This window comes from Cherax quadricarinatus, chromosome 81 (genome assembly GCF_038502225.1).
Source record: "Cherax quadricarinatus isolate ZL_2023a chromosome 81, ASM3850222v1, whole genome shotgun sequence".
Lineage (NCBI taxonomy): Eukaryota > Metazoa > Arthropoda > Malacostraca > Decapoda > Parastacidae > Cherax > Cherax quadricarinatus.
In genome coordinates this window covers 7159988-7187920 of record NC_091372.1, presented here as the reverse complement: position 1 = coordinate 7187920, position 27933 = coordinate 7159988, and the positions used below count along the sequence as shown (strand labels likewise).

General features: G+C 39.5%; 1 protein-coding gene across 4 annotated transcripts in view; it reads right to left on the bottom strand.

Annotated features, from left to right (window-relative positions):
* The window catches only part of hop (tyrosine-protein kinase hopscotch), a 147238-nt gene that overhangs the window by 105744 nt on the left and 13561 nt on the right, over window positions 1-27933 (bottom strand). For all 4 annotated transcript variants that reach the window (XM_070102307.1, XM_070102306.1, XM_070102308.1 and 1 more), the window contains one exon: window positions 26652-26971. In XM_070102307.1, the coding sequence (XP_069958408.1) occupies window positions 26652-26945 (294 nt within the window). In that variant the 5' untranslated portion in view covers window positions 26946-26971. The remainder of the gene's footprint in view (window positions 1-26651; window positions 26972-27933) is intronic.

Below are 27933 nucleotides of genomic sequence, written 5' to 3'. Positions count from 1 at the left end.
CTGGTCGGGTTTTTAAGCGCTAGTCGAGGCAAAATTTTTGTTAAAATGTATCGCTAGTCAGATTTATCGTTAATCGATGCCATCGCTGGTTGAGGGTCCACTGTATATACGTCAAACACGGTACCTTGTAAGACGTATACATACGGCCGCGACAGTCAAAGGGTTAAATAGATGTAAATGCTTGAGTTAAGACCAACCACAATATAAATTAAAACTACACTAACAAAACTAGAATACTTGTTTCTAGAACTTTTAAATTACCCATTCTAGCTAATAAATTTCATAGTAGTAATCCTCCAATTTAATGGACTAATAGGTGGGAGCTAGTGGCCAGTAATGGTGACTGTGGTTGAAAGGAGATTGGTTTGCCGTATTTCTATGGTCGGTAAAAGCGACTGTTATTGAGAAGAGATTGTTTTGCCTTGATTGTATAGTTGGTAACAGCAACTGTGATGAAGAGGAGACTGATTTGCCGTGACTGCAACAATAATGAACAATTCTGAAGCCAAAGAATTTTGTCCTTTGTTTCCAAATCAACTGACTCAGCAAATTTCATCTCGTACATCTTAAGTCTGTTAAATCGAAAGTTAACTACTTCAATACAGCCTCTCCTCACTTAACAATGGAGTTCTGTTCCTAAGACCACGTCGGTAAACGAATTTGTCACTAAGTGAGGAGCATACTATAATAGTAGTGGGTTTGTGTCAACCATCTTTGATATTGTTTTAATGTCACCTTTGCACCATTTATAACATTTCTGGAATATTTTTATTTATTTATTTATTTATTTATTTAATGTCTTTGCAAACAGTACATTGAGATTGTGTATATACAATTTGTATATGCAATACAAAGAGAGCCTCTATTATGCCTAGGCATTATGGGCCAACTTAACATTATTGGCTTACATTCTACTTAATACTAAGGAGTAGTATATCATAGTTGTACAGTAGGAAAGTAGCAATTATTTCATAATTGTACAGCAGAATATTAATTATAAATTAATCAAAATCTGTATAATACAAAGATATACGTATTTATATACTAAAATGCTTTTGTGAAAAACAATGATTCAATTACAGTATATTCCTGTCAAAATATATAAAAGGTTCAATGTGATTGTTTCAGTTATGATGTGGGAGTACATAGGTGAGTAAATGTATACTGAGTATTTAGCATTTAGTCTAGGGTGATTAAGTGGCTTTTGAGAATAGTCTTAAATTGATTTTCAGACTGGGTTACTTTAATTTTTTATTATTTTTTTTTATTATCACACTGGCCGATTCCCACCAAGGCAGGGTGGCCCGAAAAAGAAAAACTTTCACCATCATTCACTCCATCACTGTCTTGCCAGAAGGGTGCTTTACACTACAGTTTTTAAACTGCAACATTAACACCCCTCCTTCAGAGTGCAGGCACTGTACTTCCCATCTCCAGGACTCAAGTCCGGCCTGCCGGTTTCCCTGAATCCCTTCATAAATGTTACTTTGCTCACACTCCAACAGCACGTCAAGTATTAAAAACCATTTGTCTCCATTCACTCCTATCAAACACGCTCACGCATGCCTGCTGGAAGTCCAAGCCCCTCGCACACAAAACCTCCTTTACCCCCTCCCTCCAACCTTTCCTAGGCCGACCCCTACCCCGCCTTCTTTCCACTACAGACTGATACACTCTTGAAGTTATTCTGTTTCGCTCCATTCTCTCCACATGTCCAAACCACCTCAACAACCCTTCCTCAGCCCTCTGGACAACAGTTTTGGTAATCCCGCACCTCCTCCTAACTTCCAAACTACGAATTATCTGCATTATATTCACACCACACATTGCTCTCAGACATGACATCTCCACTGCCTCCAGCCTTCTCCTCGCTGCAACATTCATCACCCATGCTTCACACCCATATAAGAGCGTTGGTAAAACTATACTCTCATACATTCCCCTCTTTGCCTCCAAGGACAAAGTTACTTTAATATCTTCTGGTAATGAATTCCATATTTTGGGGCCCTTTATGTGCATAGAGATTTTACACAGTGTGATATGGACACGAGATATATCAAAAAGAGATCTGTGTCTTGTGTTGTGTCATGTGTCCTGTTTAGGTTGGTGAGGAAAAGTTTGAGTGGAGGGTTTATATTTGCGTGTATTGTTCTGTGTATGTAGTAGGCGCATGAATAAGTATGGATGTTCTTAACCCTTAAACGGTCCAAATAGATCGACGTTCAAATCCGTAGTGCTCCAAAAGTAGATCTATGTTTTTTTTACATATTTTCAAACATAACAAAAAAAAATATAGATAAAAGTTTTTTTACACATTTTGAAATGTAAAAAAAAAAAAAGATGATGTACATTTTTTTATATACTTTCAAATGTTGAAAAAACATATATATACGTTTGGACTGTTTAAGGGTTAATGGTAAGCAGATTCAGACTTTTGAAAATTGGTGGAGTATGTAGGCAGGAGTGGGAATTTGTTATCATTCTTACTGCTGCCTTTTGCTGGATTATTAGGGGTTTTAGATGATTGGACGTTGTTGATCCCCATGCACAAATTCCATATGTAAGATAAGGGTATATGAGTGAATCGTACAGCGCCAGGAGAGCTGATTGTGGAACGTAGTACCTTATCTTTGATAGTATGCCTACAGTCTTGGTGATTTTCTTGGTGATTTGTTGTATGTGTGTCCGGTACTTAAGGCTACTGTCAAGGTGGATACCTAGGAATTTTCCCTCTGTGAGTAAATGTTTATACAGTAGTTTACTGTATATTGTAATAAACAGAACAGAGGAAATCAGCTCTAATACACATTATATAGGTATGCATACTGGTCAGAGAGTCCGTCGTAAGTCTGAGTCACCAGTAAACCAGTACATCGCTAAGTGAGGAGAGGCTCTATGTGTATGTACAGTGGAACCTCAGCTTACGAATTTAATCTGTTCCATGACCTTGTTCATATCCTGATTTCTCCGTATGCTGAGTCAATTTTCCTCACTTAAATTAATTAAAATGGCATTAATCCATTCCAGCAGAATTCCTGCTCTCAGGAGGCGTGACAAAATACTTCAATTTAATGGGCTAGTAGGAATTCTGCAATGGGCCAGTAGGCCTTCTGCAGTGTTCCTCCATTCTTATGTTCTTACGTTCTTAATGCCACTATCAACTCTACGGCTTATTTATGTATCACAATTCATCTAATTTCACTAATATTACTGTCACGAGGGGCATGGTTATCAAACAGATAGACAAACTGAAGCAAAGTAAGTCCCCGGGGCCCGACGAGTTGTTTTCCAGGGTACTTAAGGAATGCAAGATGGAACTTAGTCAGCCATTAACAAGTATGTTTAATGCATCCATCCTTACTGGTGTTGTGCCAGAGTTGTGGAAGATGGCTAAGGTGGTTCCTATATTCAAATCAGGGGATAAGTCCATTCCTTCAAATTACCGTCCAATAAGCCTGACATCTATAGTGGGCAAGTTATTAGAATCAGTTATAGCTGACATTATTAGAAGTCACCTTAAAGAGCATAATTTGATTAATGAATCTCAGCATGGATTTAAGAGCAGTCGTTCCTGCCTGACAAATTTACTGATGTTCGTCATTAGAACATTTGAGGCAGTAGACAGTCATAAAGAATGTGATATTGTTTATTTGGATTTTAGTAAAGCCTTCGATAGAGTACCTCACAAGAGGCTCTTAAGAAAAGTGGCAGCTCATGGTATAGGAGGTAAAGTTCTAGCATGGATAGAGGCATGGCTTACCAATAGAAAGCAGAGTTTTTTCATTAATGGGGTCAAATCTGAATGGGGATTAGTCACTAGTGGTGTTTCACAAGGATCAGTTTTAGGCCCTCTCTTGTTCATAATTTACATTAATGACCTTGATGAAGGGATTACGAGTGACATGAGCAAATTTGCTGATGATACAAAGATAGGCCGTATGATTCATTCTGAGGAGGATAGCAAGGAACTCCAGGAGAATTTGGACAAATTAATGTCTTGGTCTGAAAAATGGCAAATGAAGTTCAATGTGGATAAGTGTAAGGTACTAGTCCTTGGTAATGAAAATAACCCTCGAAGCTATAAACTTGGTGAAGTAGAGCTTAACCCTTTGAGGGTCGACAGGCCCTCTCCGAAACTCGTTCTCAGGGTCGGCCAAATTTCAAAAAAAAAAAAAATTATTTTTTCTTATGAAAAAATAGAGTTTTTTTTTCTAAATATTATAGAATAAACAAAAAAAATTTACCATCAATACTTACGGAGATATGGATGCATGAAGTTTGCAGAAAATGAGCCGCGTATGGCAACAGCGGCGACTGCCGCTCACCCGGTAAACTTTAGTTTACTTGTATTTGAAGGTTTGTTGTTTTTTTCACTATTTTATTTTTTCACATAACTTATGTGGCCTATGAGACCAAAGTAAGGTGCAATGTACATATATACACTCGTTGTATACAACACAATAAGCACACAAACATAATTATCAATATATTGTTTACAAAACTTGTTTACAAAAACAAACAATACAAAACATTGTTTATTATTATTGTTCTATAATATATATACCAATATACAGTCACTGAACATATTCCTATTAGTTCTGCAGCTTGTGGAACTCTGAAACATGGTGTCATACACAATGGTGTTTTATCTTTCTCCCTCATTCTATCTCTTTCAATCTGTCTCTCTCTTTCTATCTGTCTGTCTATCTCTGTCTCACAGGTACACATAAATACAAGTATACATAGTATAAATTACCTAGGATAACCCAAGAAATCCAGACAAAGTGCTATACTCTGCTTGAAGATGTGAGTAAAAGTGATGACACAGTCTTGTGGCTCTCTGAGACAGAGAGCTAGACGGATAGACAGATAGACAGGGAGCTTGACAGACAGACAAATAGACAGACAGAAATGTTAGTGTACCAGTACCAGTGTACTAGTGTTCCACCCTCCTCCTCCTCTTCTTCCTCTTCCTCCTCTTCCCCCTACTCTTCCTCATACTCTTCCTCTTCCTCCTCTTCCTCCTACTCTTCCTCTTCCTCCTCCTCCTCCTCTTCCTCCTCCTCCTCTTCTTCCTCTTCCTCCTCCTCCTCTTCTTCCTCTTCCTCCTCTTCCCCCTAATCTTCCTCCTATTCCTCTTCCTCTTATTCCTCTTCCTCCTACTCTTCCTCTTCCTCCTCCTCCTCTTCTTCCTCTTCCCCCTACTCTTCCTCCTTCTCCTTCTTCTCCTCGTCCATAGTGTAAATTACAAGGAGTCGGCAGCTGTCAAAGTGACATATTGGCTCATTACTCTTTCCCCCTCCAGCCTGTCAAAACAATGGGGTCGGATGCTGCTTCCCCTCCTCCATTCTATCTATCTTTCTCCCTCATTCTGTCTGTCTGTCTATCTCTGTCTCACAGGTACACATAAATACAAGTATACATAGTATAAATTACCTAGGATAACCCAAGAAACCCAGACAAAGTGCTATACTCTGCTTGAAGATGTGAGTAAAAGTGATGACGCAGTCTTGTGGCTCTCTGAGACAGAGAGCTAGATGGATAGACAGGGAGCTTGACAGACAGGCAAATAGACAGACAGAAATGTTAGTATACCAGCAAAAACAAAGGGAGGGCGATGTTCATCTCATCTTTTGGCATCAGCTCTACCCTCATTTACCCTCATCAAACGTCAGCACTTATCAGATGTTATCTCCCCTTATCTTGTTACTGTCATGGGTGAACATTTATTATTACATATTATTATTATTACCTATTATTATTATTATGTATTATTATTATGTATTATTATTATTATGTATTATTATTATTATGTATTATTGTTATCATTATGTATTCTTCTTCTTCCTCCTCCTCCTCCTCCTCCTCTTCCTCCTCCTCCTCCTCCTCCTCCTCCTCCTCTTCTTCCTCCTCCTCCTCCTCTTCTTCTTCCTCCTCCTCCTCCTCCTCTGCCTCCTCCTCCTCTTGCCTCCTCCTCCTCTTGCCTCCTCCTCCTCTGCCTCCTCCTCCTCTGCCTCCTCCTCCTCCTCCATTCTTGGAACAAGTTTGAAGAGCTTGTAGTTCATAATCACTATCATTATCATCACCAATGCTCACATCTGAGTCTGGGATTTTGGAAAATAGGAGTTTCCTCTTTGATTCTGGTACAACTGAACGACGGCCCAGCACCAGAGGTGGAAGGCTGTGGGTTGTCTGGGTTTTCCTCACTATTACCCATATTATGGTCATTAGTTTCAGTCAAAACCTCACCAGAACCTTGAAACTCATCTTCACTGTCACTTCCATCTGTATTAGAACTGTCACTGGGGAACAAAAGTGTCCCAATTCGCCGAGGAGTGAGGAACTTCTTACTGCAGGGCACGGTGGAAATTGTGTACTATGATGGCATTCCCACAATGCACCACTGGGTCCCAGATTTTTTTCCTACTGCGCACACCCACCACACAGACCCATTCTCTCACATCTAGGCTTATCAGCCTTTTCCTGCGAGATTTGAGGCCGCTAGAATTTATGCGTACTAGTACGTCAAAAACCCCTACGCGTAAGACGTACTAGTACGACCAAAACCCTCAAAGGGTTAATCATATAGAATGTGAAAAAGACTTGGGAGTCATGGTAAGTACAAATCTAAAGCCAAGGCAGCAGTGCCTAAGTATGCACAACAAGGCTAACAGATTACTAGGATTTATCTCAAGAAGTACATATAAGTAACAGAAGTCCAAAAGTCTTTATCAAAACGACCTCTATCCAAAGTCACCCAAGAAGTTACTCCTGTACCCAATGACACCAATCAAACCCAGCCCCTCCCACTCATATATTTGTCCAATCTCTTTTTAAAGCAACCCAAGGTCCTAGCCTCGATCACCCTACTGGGAAGATTGTTCCACGCATCCACAACTCTGTTAGAAAACCAGTACTTAACTATGTCCTTTCTAAACCTAAATTTATCCAACTTAAATCCATTATTTCTGGTTCTTACCTGGTTCGACACCCTCAGTACTTTATTAATACTCCTTTGTTTATGCCCGTCATCCACTTATACACTTCAATGATCTCCCCTCATTCTGCATCTCTCCAGAGAGTGGAGATTTAAGGCTTTAAGTCTATCTTCATATGGGAGATTCCTTACACAGTAAATCATTTTAGTCATTCTTCTCTGTATGTTCTTCAATGAGTCTATATCCATCCTGTAGTGAGGAGACCAAAACTGAGTGGCATAATCTAAATGAGGCCTCACTAGTGATGTATAGAGTTGTAAAATAACTTTTGGACTTCTGTTACTTATACTTCTTGAGATAAATCCTAGTAATCTGTTAACCTTGTTGTGCACACTTAGGCACTGCTGTCTTGGCTTTAGATTTCTGCTTACCATGACTCTGAAGTCTTTTACACATTCTGTATGATCAAGCTCTACTTCACCTAGTTTATAGCTTCAAGGGTTATTTTCATAACCAAGGACTAGTACCTTACACTTATCCACACTGAACTTCATCTGCTTTTTTTCAGACCAAGACATTTTGTCCAAATCCTCCTGGAGTTCCTTGCTATCCTCCTCAGAATGAATCATACGGCCTATCTTTGTATCGTCAGCAAATTTGCTCATATCACTCGTAATCCCTTCATCAAGGTCATTAATGTAAATTATGAACAAGAGAGCGCCTAAAACTGATCCTTGTGGAACACCACTAGTGACTAATCCCCATTCAGATTTGACCCCATTAATGGAAAAACTCTGCTTTCTATTGGTAAGCCATGCCTCTATCCATGCTAGAACTTTACCTCCTATACCATGAGCTGCCACTTTTCTTAAGAGCCTCTTGTGAGGTACTCTATCGAAGGCTTTACTAAAATCCAAATAAACGATATCATATTCTTTATCACTGTCTACTGCCTCAAATGTTCTATTGAAGAACATCAGTAAATTTGTCAGGCAGGAACGACCTCTCTTAAATCCATGCTGAGATTCATTAATCAAATTATGCTCTTTAAGGTGACTTCTAATAATGTCAGCTATAACTGATTCTAATAACTTGCCCACTATAGATGTCAGGCTTATTGGACGGTAATTTGAAGGAATGGACTTATCCCCTGATTTGAATATAGGAACCACCTTAGCCATCTTCCACAACTCTGGCACAACACCAGTAAGGATGGATGCATTAAACACACTTGTTAATGGCTGACTAAGTTCCATCTTGCGTTCCTTAAGCACCCTGGAAAACAACTTGTCGGGCCCCGGGCACTTATTTTGCTTCAGTCTGTATATCTGTTTGATCACCATGTCCCTCATAACAGTAATATTAGTTAATCTGAATTCATCAGAAACTGAATAATTATTAATTTCTTGAATCCTTCCTGTCTTCCTGTGTAAAAACTGACAAAACAAGTCATTAAATAAGGAACATATTTCCGGTTCGTTATCCATCAGCTGTCCATTCCCAATTTTCAGAGGTCCTTCACCTTTGTCCTATACACTTGAAAGAGCCCCTTTGGAATGATCTTTGATTCATTAGCAACTCTAATTTCATAGTCACGTTTAACCTTTCTAATCCCCTTTTTTACTTCTCTTTTAAGCTGAACATATTGGTCAGTGAGGTTAATCTGGACTCTTCTGATGCGCCTATAAATTCCCCTTTTCTCCCCTATTAGATGCTTTAGCCTCATGTTAACCCATTTGGGATCATTATTTTTTTTTTTTTTCGACAAGTCGACCGTCTCCCACAGAGGCAGGGTGACCCAAAAAAGAAAGAAAATCCCCAAAAAGAAAATACTTTCATCATCATTCAACACTTTCACCACACTCGCACATTATCTCTGTTTATGCAGAGGTGCACAGAATACAACAGTTTAGAAGCATACACATATAAAGATACACAACATATCCCTCCAAACTGCCAATATCCCAAACCCCTCCTTTAAAGTGCAGGCATTGTACTTCCCATTTCCAGGACTCAAGTCCGACTATATGAAAATAATTATAGGTAGTAGGTTGGCAGACAGCAACCACCCAGGGAGGTACTACCGTCCTGCCAAGTTAGTGTAAAACGAAAGCCTGTGATTGTTTTACATGATGGTAGGATTGCTGATGTCTTTTGTCTGTCTCTTAAATATGCAAGATTACAGGTATGTCTTGCTACTTCTGCTTACACTTAGGTCACACTACACATACATGTACACATTTATACACACTCCTCTGAGTTTTCTTTGATTTTATCTTAATAGTTCTTGGTCTTATTACTTTTCCTTTTATATCCATGGGGAAGTGGAATAAGAATCTTTCCTCCGTAAGCCATGCGTGTTGTAAAAGTCAACTAAAATGCTGGGAACAATGGGCTAGTAACCCCTTTTCCTGTAAAGATTACTAAAAAGAATAAGAAGATCATTATTATTAGACCTAATTTCTTTCTGGGGAATGTATATAAGTACTCTGAGCACGGTGTACATTATTAAAAAGAAATCACAAAAGCAGATCCCTTCTTAATCATAAGTATAATCATCATCAATAAAATCATTAGCTAGATAACCCCAATCGACAGGTGATCCCTAAGTCCACTATAATCGGCAGAACAAAAATCAGGGATTTTTACCTTATCATTATTCTTGTATTCCCAGTTAATGCTAAAAGTGATGGATTTGTGATCACTTGCACCAAGCTCTTCAGTGATCTCCGGATTATTTACGAGCGTTTCCTTATTTGACAAGACTAGGTTGAGCAAATTATTACCCCTGGTAGGCTCTGTTACAAACTGCTTCAGAAAACAGTCCTGAACTGTTTCCATAAAATCACTGGACTCCAGATTACCGGTCAAAGAAGTCCAGTCAATTCGACTAAAGTTAAAATCCCCTACTATCACTACGTTAGTGTGTCCAGATGCCCTAACAATTTCGTCCCAAAGAAGTCTCCCTCTATTGTGATCCAATCTCCCTCTATTGTCTGTGGAGACAAAGAACTTTGTCCTTGGAGGCAAAGAGGGGAATGTATGAGAGTATAGTTTTACCAACGCTCTTATATGGGTGTGAAGCGTGGGTGATGAATGTTGCAGCGAGGAGAAGGCTGGAGGCAGTGGAGATGTCATGTCTGAGGGCAATGTGTGGTGTGAATATAATGCAGAGAATTCGTAGTTTGGAAGTTAGGAGGAGGTGCGGGATTACCAAAACTGTTGTCCAGAGGGCTGAGGAAGGGTTGTTGAGGTGGTTCGGACATGTAGAGAGAATGGAGCGAAACAGAATGACTTCAAGAGTGTATCAGTCTGTAGTGGAAGGAAGGCGGGGTAGGGGTCGGCCTAGGAAGGGTTGGAGGGAGGGGGTAAAGGAGGTTTTGTGTGCGAGGGGCTTGGACTTCCAGCAGGCATGCTTGAGCGTGTTTGATAGGAGTGAATGGAGACAAATGGTTTTTAATACTTGACGTGCTGTTGGAGTGTGAGCAAAGTAACATTTATGAAGGGATTCAGGGAAACCGGCAGGCCGGACTTGAGTCCTGGAGATGGGAAGTACAGTGCCTGCACTCTGAAGGAGGGGTGTTAATGTTGCAGTTTAAAAACTGTAGTGTAAAGCACCCTTCTGGCAAGACAGTGATGGAGTGAATGATGGTGAAAGTTTTTCTTTTTCGGGCCACCCTGCCTTGGTGGGAATCGGCCGGTGTGATAATAAAAAATAATAATAATATTATTATTATTTTTTTTTTTTATTATCACACTGGCCGATTCCCACCAAGGCAGGGTGGCCCGAAAAAGAAAAACTTTCACCATCATTCACTCCATCACTGTCTTGCCAGAAGGGTGCTTTACACTACACATTGAGGTAGTAGGTTGGTAGACAGCAACCACCCAGGGAAGTACTACCGTCCTGCCAGATGACTGTGAAACAGAAACCTGTAACTGTTTTGCATGATGGTAGGATTGCTGGTGTCTTTTTCTGTCTCATAAACACGCTAGATAACAGGGATATCTTGCTACTCCAACTTACACTTTGGTCACATTTCACAGACATGCACATGCATATATATATACATACATCTAGGTTTTTCTCCTTTTTCTACATAGCTCTTGTTCTTCTTTATTTCTTCTATTGTCCATGGGGAAGTGGAAAAGAATCTTTCCTCCGTAAGCCATGCGTGTCGTATGAGGCGACTAAAATCCCGGGAGCAATGGGCTAATAACCCCTTCTCCTGTAGACATTTACTAAAAAAGAGAATTATTATTATTATTATTATTATTATTATTATTATTATTATTATTATTGTTAATTTAGGGAAGTGGAGCACAGATCCAATTCCCTTGATTGTGAGGGAAAAGTTCAATAGATAGGAGTAGCGAGGGAGTATATAGTAACAATAGTTTCATTGCCGGCTACTTGTTAAGGTAGGGTAAGTCAAGCTCCCACTATTCCCGCCTTTTTTCCCCCACCCCGAAAGTGATAGTTTGATTGCCGGCTGCTTGTTAAGGTAGGGTCAGTCTAGTTCCCGCTATCCCTTCCCCTCCTTCCCCCCCCCCCCGAAAGGTGACGTGTGGGGCTCCTGTCCAAAGAGTAATCACTAGACTCACAGCTCCCAGCACTACTGTAAGTACATGCCTGCCTTGTATTCTAGTGGATTTATTGGTTGAAAGCTTCACTTTTGACCAATAATAAACTTAGTCCTTTCAGTCTTGCTCTAAGTTGACTGTTGTAATAATCACCACATCTTTTAGGTATTGTACTTATCATGGAGAATGATTTCTTAAGCAGTGGGTAACCTGTCTATCTTTCCAGCTTGGATGACAGAGGGGGTCACCTGCCAATCAACGAGTAGAATTGATGGAGATGGACTAACGTCCTGAGACTTCCCCTTTTTGGATTTAATTACCTGTGCACCTGTATGAAATTGCAGGATGTAACCCCTCATCATTGCAGCGGTAAAGAACCTGCTTTCCTGTCATCGGGATAGAATACTCACGGCTATACTGTGAAGAACGAACCGGTGAGTTGTAACCAACACCTGCGACCCCCCCCCCTGCCCCATCATCAGCAACTGCTACGATTTCAACAACACGCAGTGTCACCAACACCAGACACCTAGGGCCGGATTACCGCATAGGCAGAGGCATTTGCCTAGGGCCCCACGCATTTAGGGGCCCCGCAGTCCAAGGGGTTCAGGGGCTCATCCAAGACTGCGCACATGGTGCAACACTCAACACGCCTTTGTTTACATCAGAACAGCTGTGTTTTCCCGCTAATGGGTGAGTATGGGAGATTCCTCTCCAATTTTCTGTAGTAATTACACGTTATCTAGACTTGTACTGTGACAAATTAACTGAAGTGTTGTTGATAGACACTCATGTGTATGGATAAATGTTTGTTTTCGCCTCTAAATGTTAAGGGAGGTACCTGATAGGGTTGACCAGTAAAGACGCATTTTTGGTAAAAATACTATAAAGAAAAACCTAAAAATGCAAACTGACTTCCGTTTGTAGGTTTTAAAAGCACTTTGTCCTGTCTTTAAGTCTTTATCATTTCAATAACAGATCTCAATTGATTGATGTTCTACATCACTTCCGTCGCAAATGCTTAGTTTTCAAGTTGCGACGGAAGTGATGTAGAACATCAATTAATTTACTACATATTTCCCCAGAAACACATAAGCCACATCAGAAAATTGTTGGTTGGGTGAAACTGAAAATTGTCCCTGCATTCTTTAATTCTCATGTCCTTATCTATGGTGGTAGGCCATATATCATGCAAAACATAATGATTAGTTTAGTTATGAAAATGGTAATATAAATACCATTCTGCATTGTTCTTGGACTCAGTATGATTTCTGTTTAAGTAAATTGGAGATCAAGGAGGATGAATTAGTAAAATACTCGTAGCCCAAATCACTAACCTAATCTATGGTAAAAGTTCTGTATATGACTCCTTTCTGGTAACGTTTTGAATTTTTAGATGCGCAGCCAGAGGAAAGGGGGCTACAAGGGCCATATCCCCCCAATTGACAGAAAAAAAAATTAATAATAATTAAAAAATTAATAATAATTGATAATGAAAAATTTGTATTTGCATGATTACAGACAGTGATACATCCTCATTATGGCATCTCGTGAACGTGATGTTGGACGTTCTTATGCGAGTGGGTCACAGAAAAGAAAGAAGAAAATTCAAGAAGAACAGAAAAAGAAAGATATAGGAAGCTGCAGAAAGATCACAGACATGCTCACGAAAACAGTTTCTGATGTTACCAGTACAGTGGACCCCCGGTTAACGATTTTAATCCGTGCAAGAGGGGTAATTGTTATGCGAAATAATCGTTATGTGAATGAATTTTCCCCATAAGAAATAATGGAAATAAAATTAATCCGTGCAAGACACCCAAAAGTATGAAAAAAAAAATTTTTTACCACATGAAATGTTAATTTTAATACACACAAACTGAAAAAGGCATGCACACTTACATGACACTTACTTTTATTGAAGATCTGGTGATGATTGATGGGATGGGAGGAGGGGAGAGCATTATCTTCTTACTGTTTAGAAGGGGAATCCCCTTCCATTAGGACTTGAGGTAGCAAGTCCTTTTCCGGGGTTACTTCCCTTCTTCTTTTAATGCCACTAGGACCAGCTTGAGAGTCACTGGACCTCTGTCGCACAACAAATCTGTCCATAGAGCTCTGTACCTCCCGTTCCTTTACGATTTGTCTAAAATGGGCCACAACATTGTCATTGAAATAGTCACCAGCACGGCTTGCAATAGCTGTGTCAGGGTGATTTTCATCCATAAAGGTTTGCAGTTCAACCCACTGTGCACACATTTCCTTAATCTTTGAAGTAGGCACAATGGATTCCACAACTGGCATAGGCTTCTCAGGGTTAGCCCCAAACCCTTCAAAATCTTTCTTAATTTCCATACTAATTCTCACCCTTTTTACCACAGGGTTGGCACTAGAAGCTTTCTTGGGGCCCATGGTCACTTATTTTCCAGAAACACCACCGAAAACACTGTAATAATACGAAATATTCCGAGTGTATGCTTGGATGTTAGCGCGGAGGCTGCCTGGTAAACAATGGCACGGGCGGCACATGTGAGGCTGGGTGAGGGCGCACATTGGACGCGTCTCGGACGAAAATCGGTGAGCGGGTTTTTAATCGGTATGCGCGGCAAAAATTTTGCGATTAAAGTAAGCGGTATGCGAAATAATCGCTATGTGATGCCATCGTTATGTGGGGGTCCACTGTACAGTTGAATCTGCAGATATGTCAGATCATACAGGAAGCCCTCCCTCCATTATTTCTCAGCCAGCATCTACTTCTTTTGTGTCTCCTCTCAATGTCTCAACGGACATTTCATCCACAGGATTTGTCTTAAAAGATCCTGCCTCATGGCCAAATGTAATCCCAGATTCTCTACGTAATGCTTTCATTGCAGAAAACTTCAGTCAAACTCTGAACATTGACTTTAGGAAATCAGCAAGGATTTATGATGATGGAAGTCGTCGTTGTTTAAAGTCATCTATGTTTTATAGGAAGCTTGCAAATTCAGAAACTGTGAAAAGATCATGGATGGTATACTCTGAAAGCTCAGGAAAAGTGTACTGTTCAGCATGCAAGCTATTTTCTACCAAAGAAAATACCTTCACACAGGGGTTCAATGACTGGAAAAATTCCAAGCGTTTCGAGGAACATGAAAACAGCACCACTCACAGGAGCTGCATTTTAGCCAGTGTATTTCGTGCACAGAAAAAAGGCTTATTGGATTCTCATTTGTAAAATCAAACTAAAAAGAGCGCACTTATTGGAGAAAAGTTCTAGAAAGAGTTGTTGCTGTTGTAAAATTCTTAGCTCTAAGAGGACTTGCTTTCCGTGGAGAAAATGAGGTTTTTGGTTCGGAAAACAATGGCAATTTCCTAGGGATCATAGAACTGTTAGCACAATTCGATCCATTCTTAGCAAATCATGTGTCACGCCTTGGGAATGCAGGAAGAGGCACTGTATCTTACATGTCATCTACTATATGCAATGAATTTACTGAATTGATGACTAAGAAGGTCCTCAATAACATCATAGCAGCTGTGAAAACTGCAAAATACTTTGCAATAAGTGTAGATTCAACACCAGATATTTCACATACAGACCAATTGACATTCATTGTTCACTTTGTCGACTCCAGTGATAAGCCTGTAGAGCGCTTTATAAAATTCATTCCTCTTTCAGGCCATGATGGAGAAACAATGATGAATGTAGTACTGGATACTCTGCTTGAACATGATCTCTCTATTATGGATTGCCGTGGCCAGAGCTACGACAATGCAAGTAACATGTTGGGTAAATATAATGGATTGCAAGCCCGTATCAAGCAAATCAACCCACTTGCTGAATATGTGCCCTGCTCAGCACATTCTCTTAACCCTTTCAGGGTCCAAGGCCCAAATCTGGAGTCACGCACCAGTGTCCAAGAATTTAAAAAAAAAAAATTTGTTATTTTTTCTTATGAAATCGTAGAGAATCTTTTTGTGAAGGTAATAAAACAAAAAGTACGAAATTTGGTGGAAAATTGACGAAATTATGCTCTCACGAATTTTGATGTGTCAGCGATATTTACGAATCGGCGATTTTGCCGACTTTGACTCCCATTTTAGGCCAATTACATTATTCCAATCAACCAAATTCTTAGCTATTTCACTAGTATTACTTCTATTCTATCGATTGAGCACAAGAAATCGCCAAGTCAACTGTTTCAACTACAAAATAAAGTGATCGGAAATTGTTAATTTGGCCAATTTAACACAAAGTTCAAAATATTCCAATTTCAAAATAGGGTCCAGAATGAACAATGTAGGCATTCCTGGAACTAAACTAACATTTCCTCTGTTCATTAGTTATGTTTTGAGGCTTTACAAATAAATTCCATTTTGATTTTTTATTCACATAATGAATTTTTATTCACACCAAAAAATAGAAGATTTACTGTTATGCAATACTGTAATAATTGTATAAATATCATCACCATATTTGTGAATGTATATTAGACCCACCAGCTGACGTGTATTAGACGTGTGAGGTCGTTTGTTTACTCTTGAATATTGGCAAAAATTTAACATTTCTGCTACTTTGAGCTCAGTTTCAAGCAATTTCCAGTGCTAAAACCAATCAAAATCATCTCTATTTCTGTAATATGTCTTCCATTCTATCAAATGAGACCAAGAAATCGCAAATACAACTATAAAAAACATACGAAAAAACACTGCAAAGTTGCTGTTTTAATCGAAAAATCATGATTTCATTTTTTTTCTCTCATTATACACAGTGTGCTGCAGGATCTGTTTTATGTGGTGCACACATACCACATAGATGTATTCTCTCATATCTAGGCCCAAATGTACCACTCACAGTTTATCAGAGTGAGCTGAGCTCATGGCGTAGATCTACGGTTTGGACCCTGAACGTAAAGCCGTAGATCTACAGGACGGACCCTGAAAGGGTTAATCTTGTTGGGTCATGTGCTGCGGAGTGTTGTGTTGCTGCAGTTTCATTTTTTGGACTTTTACAAGCACTCTTTAATTTTTTCTCTGCTTCAACGCATTGGTGGAGTATACTCAAGTCAACCATTCATGGAGATGTCATCAAATCATTATCAACAACAAGGTGGTCAGCGCAGCATGATGCAACACATACTTTGAAAGACAGCTTTACTGAAATACGTTCTGCTTTGATCCAAATAGCAGAGGATGAAGACCAGACAGCAACTACAAGAAGCGAAGCAGCCAGCTTAGCATCAAAATTGGAAGATTTTGAATTGGCCTTACTCTGTGTGCTTTGGGACTGTATACTGGAACGGTTAAATGCCACGAACAAGACACTTCAGAAAATTGAAATTGAAATGGCTACTTGTGCTAACCTCTATGCAGGCTTAGTGGAATTTGTAAGCTCACTTCGCAATGATGAAGCTTTTGAAATGTTTGAAGAGAAAGCTAAACTGCTGGTGAAAGACTACAGTTACCGGGCTGATCATCAGCGGTCAAGGAAGAGGAAACGCAATTTTGAAGAGCCAGACAATGAAATTGTGTTGCTACCAAGGCAGAAATGTAAGACAGCTACATACTTCGTCATTCTGGATTCACTGATTACAGAATTGGTGAAAAGAAAAGAAATCTACCAGAATCTCAATGACAAGTTTGGATTTCTGTTCAAAATTACTACTATGCCAGATGCAGAATTGAGAGAAGCTGCATTAAAGTTGCAACAACACCTTTCAGCAGATGTTCAGGACACATTTGTTGAAGAAATAGTTCATTTTTCTGGGTATATGAATCAGATTAAAGCTCCACCTGAAAAAATGTGCACCCTCAGCTGCTTTGAAACATTTAAGAAATGCAGGTATCTCAGAAACCTTCCCTAATGTTGACATAGTGTATCGCCTTTACCTAACACTTCCAGCTACTAACTGTGAAGGAGAACGTTCATTTTCTGTTTTGAAAAGAGTGAAAAACCAGCTCCGTTCAACAATGAGCCAAGACAAATTGTGTAACCTAGCATTGTTGACCATTGAGTCTGATCTAACAAGAAATATTGATTTTCAGAATATAATTGATTATTTTGCCAATATGAAATCCAGAAAAAAGTTTATTTAAGAAGTGCCTGTGAATATAAACAATTCTTTACTTTCTTGAGTTTACATGATTTGATAGTCTTATGCATGATGCAATGATAACAATAATGGTCAGTGATTTATAAAGGGAATAATAGTGCTGTAGTGGTTATGCTGAATATAATAGGTACATGATGTCACTACTTTAATAGCCTAATCTAGTAATACTATGCTGTCTTGAGTTTATTCTCTTTAAAATGCATGATTTAACAAGATAGTTATAATGGCTGTTGGTAAATGGTTTTGGTTGTCTTGATGTACTTTCCCTATTAAATTTAATCTAAATAGCCAGAATGTATTTAATTAGACCTTAAACAGGCTCACACCGACCCCCCCCCCTCACCCACAAGCTGGAAGGGGTCACTTCGCTTACCCATAACTCAAAGGGGCCCCGCCAATCTGAATAGCCTAGGGCCCGGAGACTTCTTAATCCGGCCCTGCAGACACCCCTATATATATTAGCGTTGAGTTCAAATGTTATTTTATTCATTTCATTTTTCATTTTTCTTTCAAATAGGATATACCTTTCATGTTTTATTGTTTTATGTTTGCTTTAATAAATAATAAAGTGTTTATCTTTGTGAATTATTATTTCTTTTTCTATTCATTAATTTTCCTGAGGAGGAGCCAGCCTGAGTAATACTGACTGAAGTTGTTACAGGGCTGAGTAAACCTTCACAAGTGGCGACCTTGCCAGGATCAACTCGACTGAATCAAGATTCAACTCCATCTCGAATCTACCATTGGAACTTCAACGCCGCATACCACAAACGGTTACCACCAACCATGAGTAATCATTCTCTATGGTAGGACTACAGTACAGGTATTTAAAAGATTTGGTGATTGTTATAGTCTCAATTTATTGTAAGTCAAGTCAGGCAGGATATAATATTTAATTCTGCCACCTTTTTGTTCGAGCTTGAAACACTTTGGAGGATTAGACTCTAGGGACCCGAGATTTTCAAGTGACAATTTGTTTCATTGAGCTCTTTATTTTATCAAGGGAACTGTCGTTGGACACTCTTGATTTGTTGGTGAGAAGATTGGATGGTCAAGTGACCCCATTCTACTTACCGTTTGCTCGGAGCCGGCATAGAACCCTTCGTTTTAATTAATAAATATTGTTTAATTGAAGTAGGGATCGAGCCCTCTGATTTATTTACAGTTTGAGCGGAGCAGGAATTGAACCCTCCATTTTCTTTAATACCCGTTTCATTTCCCCTGGTAGTTTAAGTTATTCTTGCAAATATGGAGGAATACCAGTTTTGGATGAACGCTGGAAGTAAGTTAGGAATAACAGGGAAAAGTTTAGAATCTTTCATTAGTGCTAAGATCCAGGAAAGACTTGAGAGAGAGAGAATGAGAGAGAAGAAAGACAGCAAGGGAAAGAGAAGAGAAAAAGGAGAGAGAGAGAATTGAGAGAGAAATCCAAGAAAGACGGTTAGAAAGAGAGAGAGAAGACAAAAAGGAGCATGATAGACTTGATCGTGAGGAGAGAGCTAGAGTACGTGAAGAACAAGTTAAATTAAGAGAACTTGAGGAAAGAGCAAAGGATAGAGAACGTGAGGAACAAGCTAAAATATGTGAGGAACAAGCTAAGATACGTGAGGAACAGGTTAAATTAGGAGAACTTGAGGAAAGAGCAAAGGATAGAGAAGTTGAGGAAAAAGCTAGGGAACATGAATTAATAGAGAGAGAAGAGGATCGCGAGCTCGAAAAATCTCGCCTTGAATTAGAGAAAAAAAAGTTAACTTTTACACAAAAACAATTAGAGGAAGGAGTAATGGAACAACGTGCAGTTAGTGCACATATTCCAACACCTAATTTACCTCCCTTCACAGAGTGGGAAGACGTAACTTCATACATTATCAGGTTTGAAAATACCGCTACCCTCTGTGAATGGCCTGCTGACACCTGGGCTACCAGGTTAGTAATGTTATTTTCTGGTACAGACTTGAATATCTATGCAATTTTGTCGCAGGATATATGTAATTATAACCTACTGAAGAAGGCAATCCTTAAAGCATATCAAAAAGCCACTAATTCTTACAGGAAAGATTTCAGGTATGCCACCTCACAGCCTGGCCAGAACTTTCAGCAGTTACAGGTAACACTCTTTCGTTTGTTCGACTTTTGGATAGAGAGTTCAGGAATTGATCGCAGTTATGAATCTCTTAGAGACTTCATGGTTGCTGACCAGTTCCTGACAGCTCTTCCTCACCAGATACGAACATTCATCAGAGAACGTAACCTGATTAAAGCTGAGGAAGTTGCTGAGGCTGCTGACCTGTATGCTGAGGCTCACAATTCCTATAAAGACCTAAAGGGATCGAACCCTAAGGGCAAGGGTTCATCAGACCTTAAGAAATCAAAGCCTCTAGTGGAAAGTAAAATGACTTCTTTTATTCCTGTTTGTCATTTGTGTGGTGTTAAGGGACATAAACGTCCAGATTGTCCTTCTAAGAAGGTCCAAAAAGTTGGAAGATGTTTTAACCCTTTGACTGTTTCAGGCCCCTTTCTGAAACTGTCATTCTATGTCGCCAAATATTCGAAAAAAAAAAATTATTTTTTCTTATGAAATTATAGAGAATCTGTTCCCGATGGTAATGACACCAAAAGTTTGAAATTTGGTCGAAAACTCACGGAATTACGCTCCCGCGAAGTTAGCGGAATCGGCGACATATGTGTATCGGCGATTTCGCCGACTTTGAGCCCTGTTTTCAGCCAATTTCGTTGTTCCAGTTGACCAAACTCATAGCTATTTCTTTAGAACTCCATTTTATCTATCAGCTGAGTACAAGAAACCACCCATTTACCAATTTGAACTACCCAATATAGTGGTCAGAAATTGGCAATTTGGCCAATTTCACGCAAATTAAAAAAGATGCCAATTTCAAAATAGGGTCCAGAATAAACAAGGTAGACATTCTTGGCACTAAAATAGTATATCCTCTGTTCATTAGTCACATCTCTAGGCCCCTCTTATATTATTATTGCTTTCTATTTTGATTTTTATTCATACAAAAAAATAAAAAATTTACTGTTATGCAGACTACTGCATTATTGTAAAAATGGTATAAATAATATCAGTGCACTAGTGAAAGAATATTAGACTCTCCAGTTGACGTGTATTGGACGTGTGGTGTGATTTGTTTACTCCTGAACATTGGTAAAAATCGAACATTTCCGCTAATATGAGCTCAGTTTCAAGGTCGTTTTCATCGTCAAAGTAATGAAAATCATCTCTATTTCTGTAATATGTTTTCCATTTTATCACCTAAGACCATGAAACCGTGAATACAACGATAAATACTATACGAAAATATACCTCAAAGTCGGCGTTTTATTCCAAAAAAACGATCAGAGTTTTTTTTTTTCTCATTACGCAATGTGTGCTGCAGGATTTTTTTTATGTGGTGCACACTGACCACACAGACCCATTCTCTCACATGTGGGCCTACCAGTTTTTTCCCGCTTGATTTGAAGCCGCTAGAATTATTGAGTATATATACGTCAGAAACATTGGCTCGTAAGACGTACTTATACGTCGAAAACAGTCAAAGGGTTAAAGACTGTAATGACCAAGCACCCTTCTGTTCAGGAACAGTTAATGGACTTAATGTATCTACCATTTTACGAGACACTGGATGCACATGTATAGTCATTTCTGATAAGCTGTTCCCTAACCTTAAAGAAACTCATTCCTCTGCTATACTTTCAGACTACTTGGGCCGTACGGACACTTTTCCTACCATCCGTTGTTACATTAGGTCTAAATGGTTCACAGGTTGGTCTGAAGCCGTACTAGCTCCCATCACTTCTTGCTCCGTACTAATAGGTAATGTAAAAGGTGCCATTCTTCCTTCTGAGGTTGACCTTTCATCACCAAAGATGGGCATGGGTGTTTCAGATCCTCTTTCTGTAGAGTCAGAGATGCCCCTCAAAAGTTCAGATGAGACAATGTCTTGTGAGATTGATGTGGGATTAAAAACCATTGATGGTACTCTCGAAAGCGAGGTAGTAGGATCACCAGTTCACTTATTAGATGAAAGTGAAGATATCACCTCCGATACTATAAATGTCTTGACTAGGGCTCAGACCAAAGCCCAGGCTTCTCCTACTGTCCATCCTTTGATTTTCCCTGACTTTAAGCCTTTAGACATATCAAAGAACTCCTTTGTCAATTTACAACGTAATTGCCCTTCTCTTCAGAATTGCCATAATGCCGCTAAACAAAATCAAGTTATCCAAAGGAAAAACTTTTCATATAAATTTGAATATATAAAAGGTATCTTGTACAAGTCAGTATTCAAATTAAATTCAGATGAGACAGACTATTCCATCTTAGTTGTTCCAAGTCAATGCAGAGAGACTGTTCTTAAAATGGCTCATGACCTGCCAGTGCCCGGACATTTCTCGCATCGTAAAACCTTAAATAAAATTAGGGAAACCTATTTTTGGCCAAAAATGTCCTCAGATGTCACTACCTATTATAGATCGTGTAAAGTTTGCCAACCGTCATCCTCCCGAGGTACCAGGCGAGTACCTATGGTCAAAATGCCAGTCTTTACAGTACCTTTTGAAAGAGTAGCTATTGACATCATTGGTCCTTTATCCCCACTTTCATCTGGGGGACATAGATATATATTAACATTAGTTGATTATGCTTCGAGCTTCCCTGAAGCCGTTCCCTTAAAAACCATAACTACTACAGAGGTGGCTGAAGCCCTTTTGTCCATCTTCTCCAGAGTGGGCATCCCTAGAGAAATTTTGTCTGACTGTGGGACACAATTCACATCTGACTTAATGCAACATCTATACCAACTTCTGGGAGTGAAGCCTCTCTTCACCACACCCTATCATCCCAGCTGTAATGGGAGGATTGAGCGCCAGCATTCGATTCTAAAGTCAATTTTAAGGAAACTTTGCTCCCTTAAACCTAAGGAGTGGCATCGTTACCTACCCTGTGTTTTGTTTGCCATGAGGGAAGTTCCCAGTGACTCTTTGGGGTTTTCACCTTTTGAACTTCTCTATGGTAGACAGGCCAGAGGTCCACTGTCCATCCTTCATGACTTATGGACTAATGAGGAGGTAAATGCTGAGGTTCAGTCTTCTTACCAGTTTCTCCTTGACCTTAGATCCAAACTTGAGGAGACCTCTGACATAGTTTCGAAAAACTTAAGTTTGTCAATGGACCAGTACAAATCCTATTTTGATTCTAAAAGTCAGAGGAGAAGGTTTGAAGTAGGGGATGAAGTTCTTGTACTTTTGCCGATCAAGTCAAATAAATTATTAGTAGCATGGAAAGGTCCATATAAAGTATTAAAAATTTGTGGGAAAGTTGACTACCTCATAGAAGTCAAGGGGAAACCTAAGCTTTATCATATCAACATCCTTAAGAAATATTACCGAAGAAATTCGGTTAACTGCCTTAATAACTTTGACTTAGTTTTTCCACACGAACTTGATACGACAACTGAAGAATTTAAGGTGTGCGTAATTGACACCTCTAACTTAGACTATGATGAAGAACTACATGACTTGGTGACTCTTGACCACTCGGACGCAACCAACATTAATATTATTGAATCTTTGGATGACCATAAGAGACATGAACTACTTCAATGTGCGAGTAACTTTTCAGACGTCTTTACTGATATTCCAGGTGTTACCTCCACGGTAGTCCATAAGATTGACTTAGTGACGGACAATCCTATCAAACGAAAATTATACCCAGTTCCAGTTCACCTTAGGGATGCATCTGACCGAGAGTTAGACAAATTATTAAAACTAAAGATCATTGAACCTTCAGTATCTTCATATTGTTCACCAGTAGTCATGGTTAAGAAGGAGGATAATTCATATAGACTTGCTATTGACTTCAGAGGCCTTAATGCTATAACTCGGTGAGATGCTGAGCCTATGCCCTTAATAGATAGCGATCTACACAAATTTTATGACTCTTCCTTCTTTTCAGAGATTGATATTGCGCAGGCATATCATCAAGTAATGTTAGATCCTTCTTCTAAGCAGTACACCGCTTTTCCTACACACCATGGACTGATGTAATACAGAACTATGCCCTTCGGTTTGGTAACTGCCTGTGCTACCTACGTGAGACTGATGAGAAAGATCTTGGGTAATATGCCAAATGTTTCAGTTTATTTTGATAACATTTACGTAATGACATCCACGTGGGGGGAACATATCCAAACATTAACATCAGTTTTGCGTAGGTTACGCTCACATGGCCTCACTGCCAAGCCAAAGAAATGCTTCCTTGGGTATAACAAGATTAGATATCTTGGACTGATACTTTCTAATAACTCTCTGCAGCCTCTCCCCAGTAAGATCAAAGCTTTATTAGAATTTAAATTCCCCAAAACCAAGAAGCTCATGCGTAGCTTTCTTGGTTCTGTAAATTTTTATGCACGGTTTATCCCGAACCTTACTGATCTTACAGGCATCTTATCTGACTTCCTTAAAAAGTCTGTGAAGGAACCTCTTGAACTTTCCGACGTAGCTCGGGAAAAGTTTAAAGAGATTAAAAGTATCTTTTCGAAAGACCCTATACTTAAGATTCCAGATATTAATAAAACATTTTGTTTAAGAACTGATGCCTCCAATACTGGCTTAGGTGCAGTGTTACTACAATACCATGATGGTACTCCCTTCCCTGTATGCTTCCTAAGCCGGAAACTCCTTCCCGCAGAAACGAGATACTCCACCATAGAAAAGGAATGTTTGGCCCTTGTGTGGGGTATCTCCAAACTTAAATTTTATTTGCTGGGAAAAGAATTAATTTTAGAAACAGACCACAAACCTTTGATATACCTAGAAACTTTTAAGGGAACCAACAGTCACCTCTTGAGGTGGACATTGGCACTCCAGGCTTTTAAGTTCCATATTGTGTATATCAATGGTTCATCCAATTATTTCTCTGACTGGTTAACTCGTGACAGTCAGTAGATTTGTTGCCTTACGCGACTTCCACATGTTAGAACTTTTTCCTCGCCTATTCTACTTATATTCCTTGACTATAAGTCTTGGTATGGGGGAGTGTGAGGGAAAAGTTCAATAGATAGGAGTAGCGAGGGAGTACGTATATAGTACGTAACAATAGTTTCATTGTCGGCTACTTGTTAAGGTAGGGTAAGTCAAGCTCCTCCTATTCCCGCCTTTTTTCCCCCACCCCGAAAGTGATAGTTTGATTGCCGCCTGCTTGTTAAGGTAGGGTCAGTCTAGCTCCCGCTATCCCTTCCCCTCCTTCTTCCCCCCCCCCCCCGAAAGGTGACGTGTGGGGCTCCGGTCCAAACAGTAATCACTAGACTCACAGCTCCCAGCACTACTGTAAGTACATGCCTGCCTTGTATTCTAGTGGATTTATTGGTTGAAAGCTTCACTTTTGACCAATAATAAACTTAGTTCTTTCAGTCTTGCTCTAAGTTGACTGTTGTAATAATCACCACATCTTTTAGGTATTGTACTTATCATGGAGAGTGATTTCTTAAGCAGTGGGTAACCTGTCTATTTTTCCAGCTTGGATGACAGAGAGGGTCACCTGCCAATCAACGAGTAGAATTGATGGAGATGGACTAACGTCCTGAGACTTCCCCTTTTTGGATTTAATTACCTGTGAACCTGTATGAAATTGCAGGACGTAACCCCTCATCATTGCAGCGGTAAAGAACCTGCTTTCCTGTCATCGGGATAGAATACTCAAGGCTATACTGTGAAGAACGAACCGGTGGGTTGTAACCAACACCTGAGCCCCCCCCCCCCCCATCATCAGCAACTGCTACGATTTCAACAACACGCAGTGTCACCAACACCAGACACCCCTATATATATTAGCATTGAGTTCAAATGTTATTTTATTCATTTCATTTTTCTTTCAAATAGGATATACCTTTCATGTTTTATTTTTTTATGTTTGCTTTAATAAATAATAAAGTGTTTATCTTTGTGAATTATTATTTCTTTTTCTATTCATTAATTTTCGTGAGGAGGAGCCAGCCTTAGTAATACTGACTGAAGTTGTTACAGGGCTGAGTAAGCCTTCACATTGATCAAGAACCCCTCACCAAGGAACCTCCCTCGAGGGAGAAGTTCGCATCCTGAAATTTCGTTCATATCCAGCAAAAAATCAATCAAGTGACTGTTCATATCCTGAAAAAATTCCCATGGTGAAGCATTCATAAGCCAAGGTTCCACTGTATTTGAATCCCAATTTGCGTAATTTCTCAATGTCGTCAGCTAAATAAGCTCTAACAATGCCAGAATAATAATATAACTGCTTCAAGCAAAGTGTAGATACTGTAGTCCCCCCGTATTCACAGAGGATATGTTCCAATACCTACCGTGGATACCCAAAACTACAGAGAGTAACGAACCTTATATGCAAGTCATTTTTCGTATACATACATCTTTCTTTCTTCTTTCAACACACCGGCCATATCTCACTGAGGCGGGGTGGCCCAAAAGGAAAAACGAAAGTTTTGCCTTTTAAATTTAGTAATATATACAGGAGAAGGGGTTACTAGCCTCTTGCTCCCGGCATTTTAGTTGCCTCTTACAACATGCATGGCTTACGGAGGAAGAATTCTGTTCCACTTCCCCATGGAGGTAAGAGGAAATAAACAAGAACAAGAACTAGTAAGAAAATAGAAGAAAACCCAGAAGGGTGTGTATATATATGCTTGTACATGTATGTGTAGTGTGACCTAAGTGTGAGTAGAAGTAGCAAGACGTACCTGTATGTATACATGTACATACATACCTATAATAAAGTTTAATTGATAAATTATTCACACTAAGTTGAGAATTAGCACTTTTTCACTGAAAGGAGCACTTCACAGCTTCTCTTAGGCATTGAAGAACTGCCAGTATCACTACTTGTGTGCTCTGGAACCATTACTGAGCAAAATTAAGGGTTATTTTCAGGCCACGATAAATAGTGGATAACTGAAACCACGGAAACTGAATTCGCGGATATGGGGGTTCTACTGTATTCAAAGGAATAAATAAAAATCCTTACTTGATGAAAGAAATATTCAAATGCTTTTGGATCCAAAGACTTGAGTCTATCGCGGGAATATGCTCTGAATCGCAGACGAAATTGCAAGATGGAATTTTCGGGCAGACTTGAAGTTTTTCTTGATAATGCAACCCAGAGTGTGTTAGTAGTGTTTCGAAGACCAAACAAGTGACGGCAGAGAGGATTAATCTGCAGTACACGGGCTGCAGCTATCACAATATCTTCCACAGTTTGGTCAGAGTCTTGGGGTAATATTAAAGGTGCAGAGTCTCCATAAAGATTGACGGTCAACATGTTGGTTGATTAGCACAGCTCCGACTCTGAAAGGGAAAACATTCATTCAAGAGCTACACAGTACTGTACAATAATTTAAACAGTTATATCTGTTGGCCCTTAAACTGTCCAAACATAGACCTATGTTTGAACTGATAGTGCTCCAAACGTAGATCTACGTTTTATTTTTCCTGCCTCCAAATTTGGCATGACTGGCCTGAGATGCCTGGTCAGTATACAGTGGACCCCCGGTTAACGATATTTTATCACTCCAGAAGTATGTTCAGGTGCCAGTACTGACCGAATTTGTTCCCATAAGGAATATTGTGAAGTAGATTAGTCCATTTCAGACCCCCAAACATACACGTACAAACGCACTTACATAAATACACTTACATAATTGGTCGCATTCGGAGGTGAACGATATGCAGGGGTCCACTGTATAATGGGTCTTAACACTCAGTGTGCACAGTGTTAAAAAAAACCTGGAACCACTTAGTACCTTGTGGGAGCACCAGTTCAATTGAGTGCCAGCTAGAGCAAATAGCGTGGCAAACACCAGGGATTCACTCATGTCATGTCATATTAACACTCTCCTTTTAAGAGGAAAGTAATGGATGTGGCCACAAGTGGTCGTGCAAATATAAAAAACCTCGATCATAATCCATGTGTAACATTTGTGCAACATACCTTAGTAACGTAAGCCAATATGTGTACACAAATGGTGCAAACTCTTTTACTCAACCAATCACAGGACGAGGCCCAAAGGGAAGCATCCTAGGACCACTCCTCTGTCTCATCTACATCAATGACCTACCAAATGCATCACAGCTACTCAAACCTATATTATTTGCAGATAACACTACATACGTCTTCTCCCACCCAAACCCAGTCATGCTCGCCAACACTGTCAATGCCGAATTGCAGAAAATATCTGCCTGGATGATGACTAATAAACTTACCCTGAATACTGAAAAAGCCTGTTTCATTCAGTTTGGAAACAAAGCTG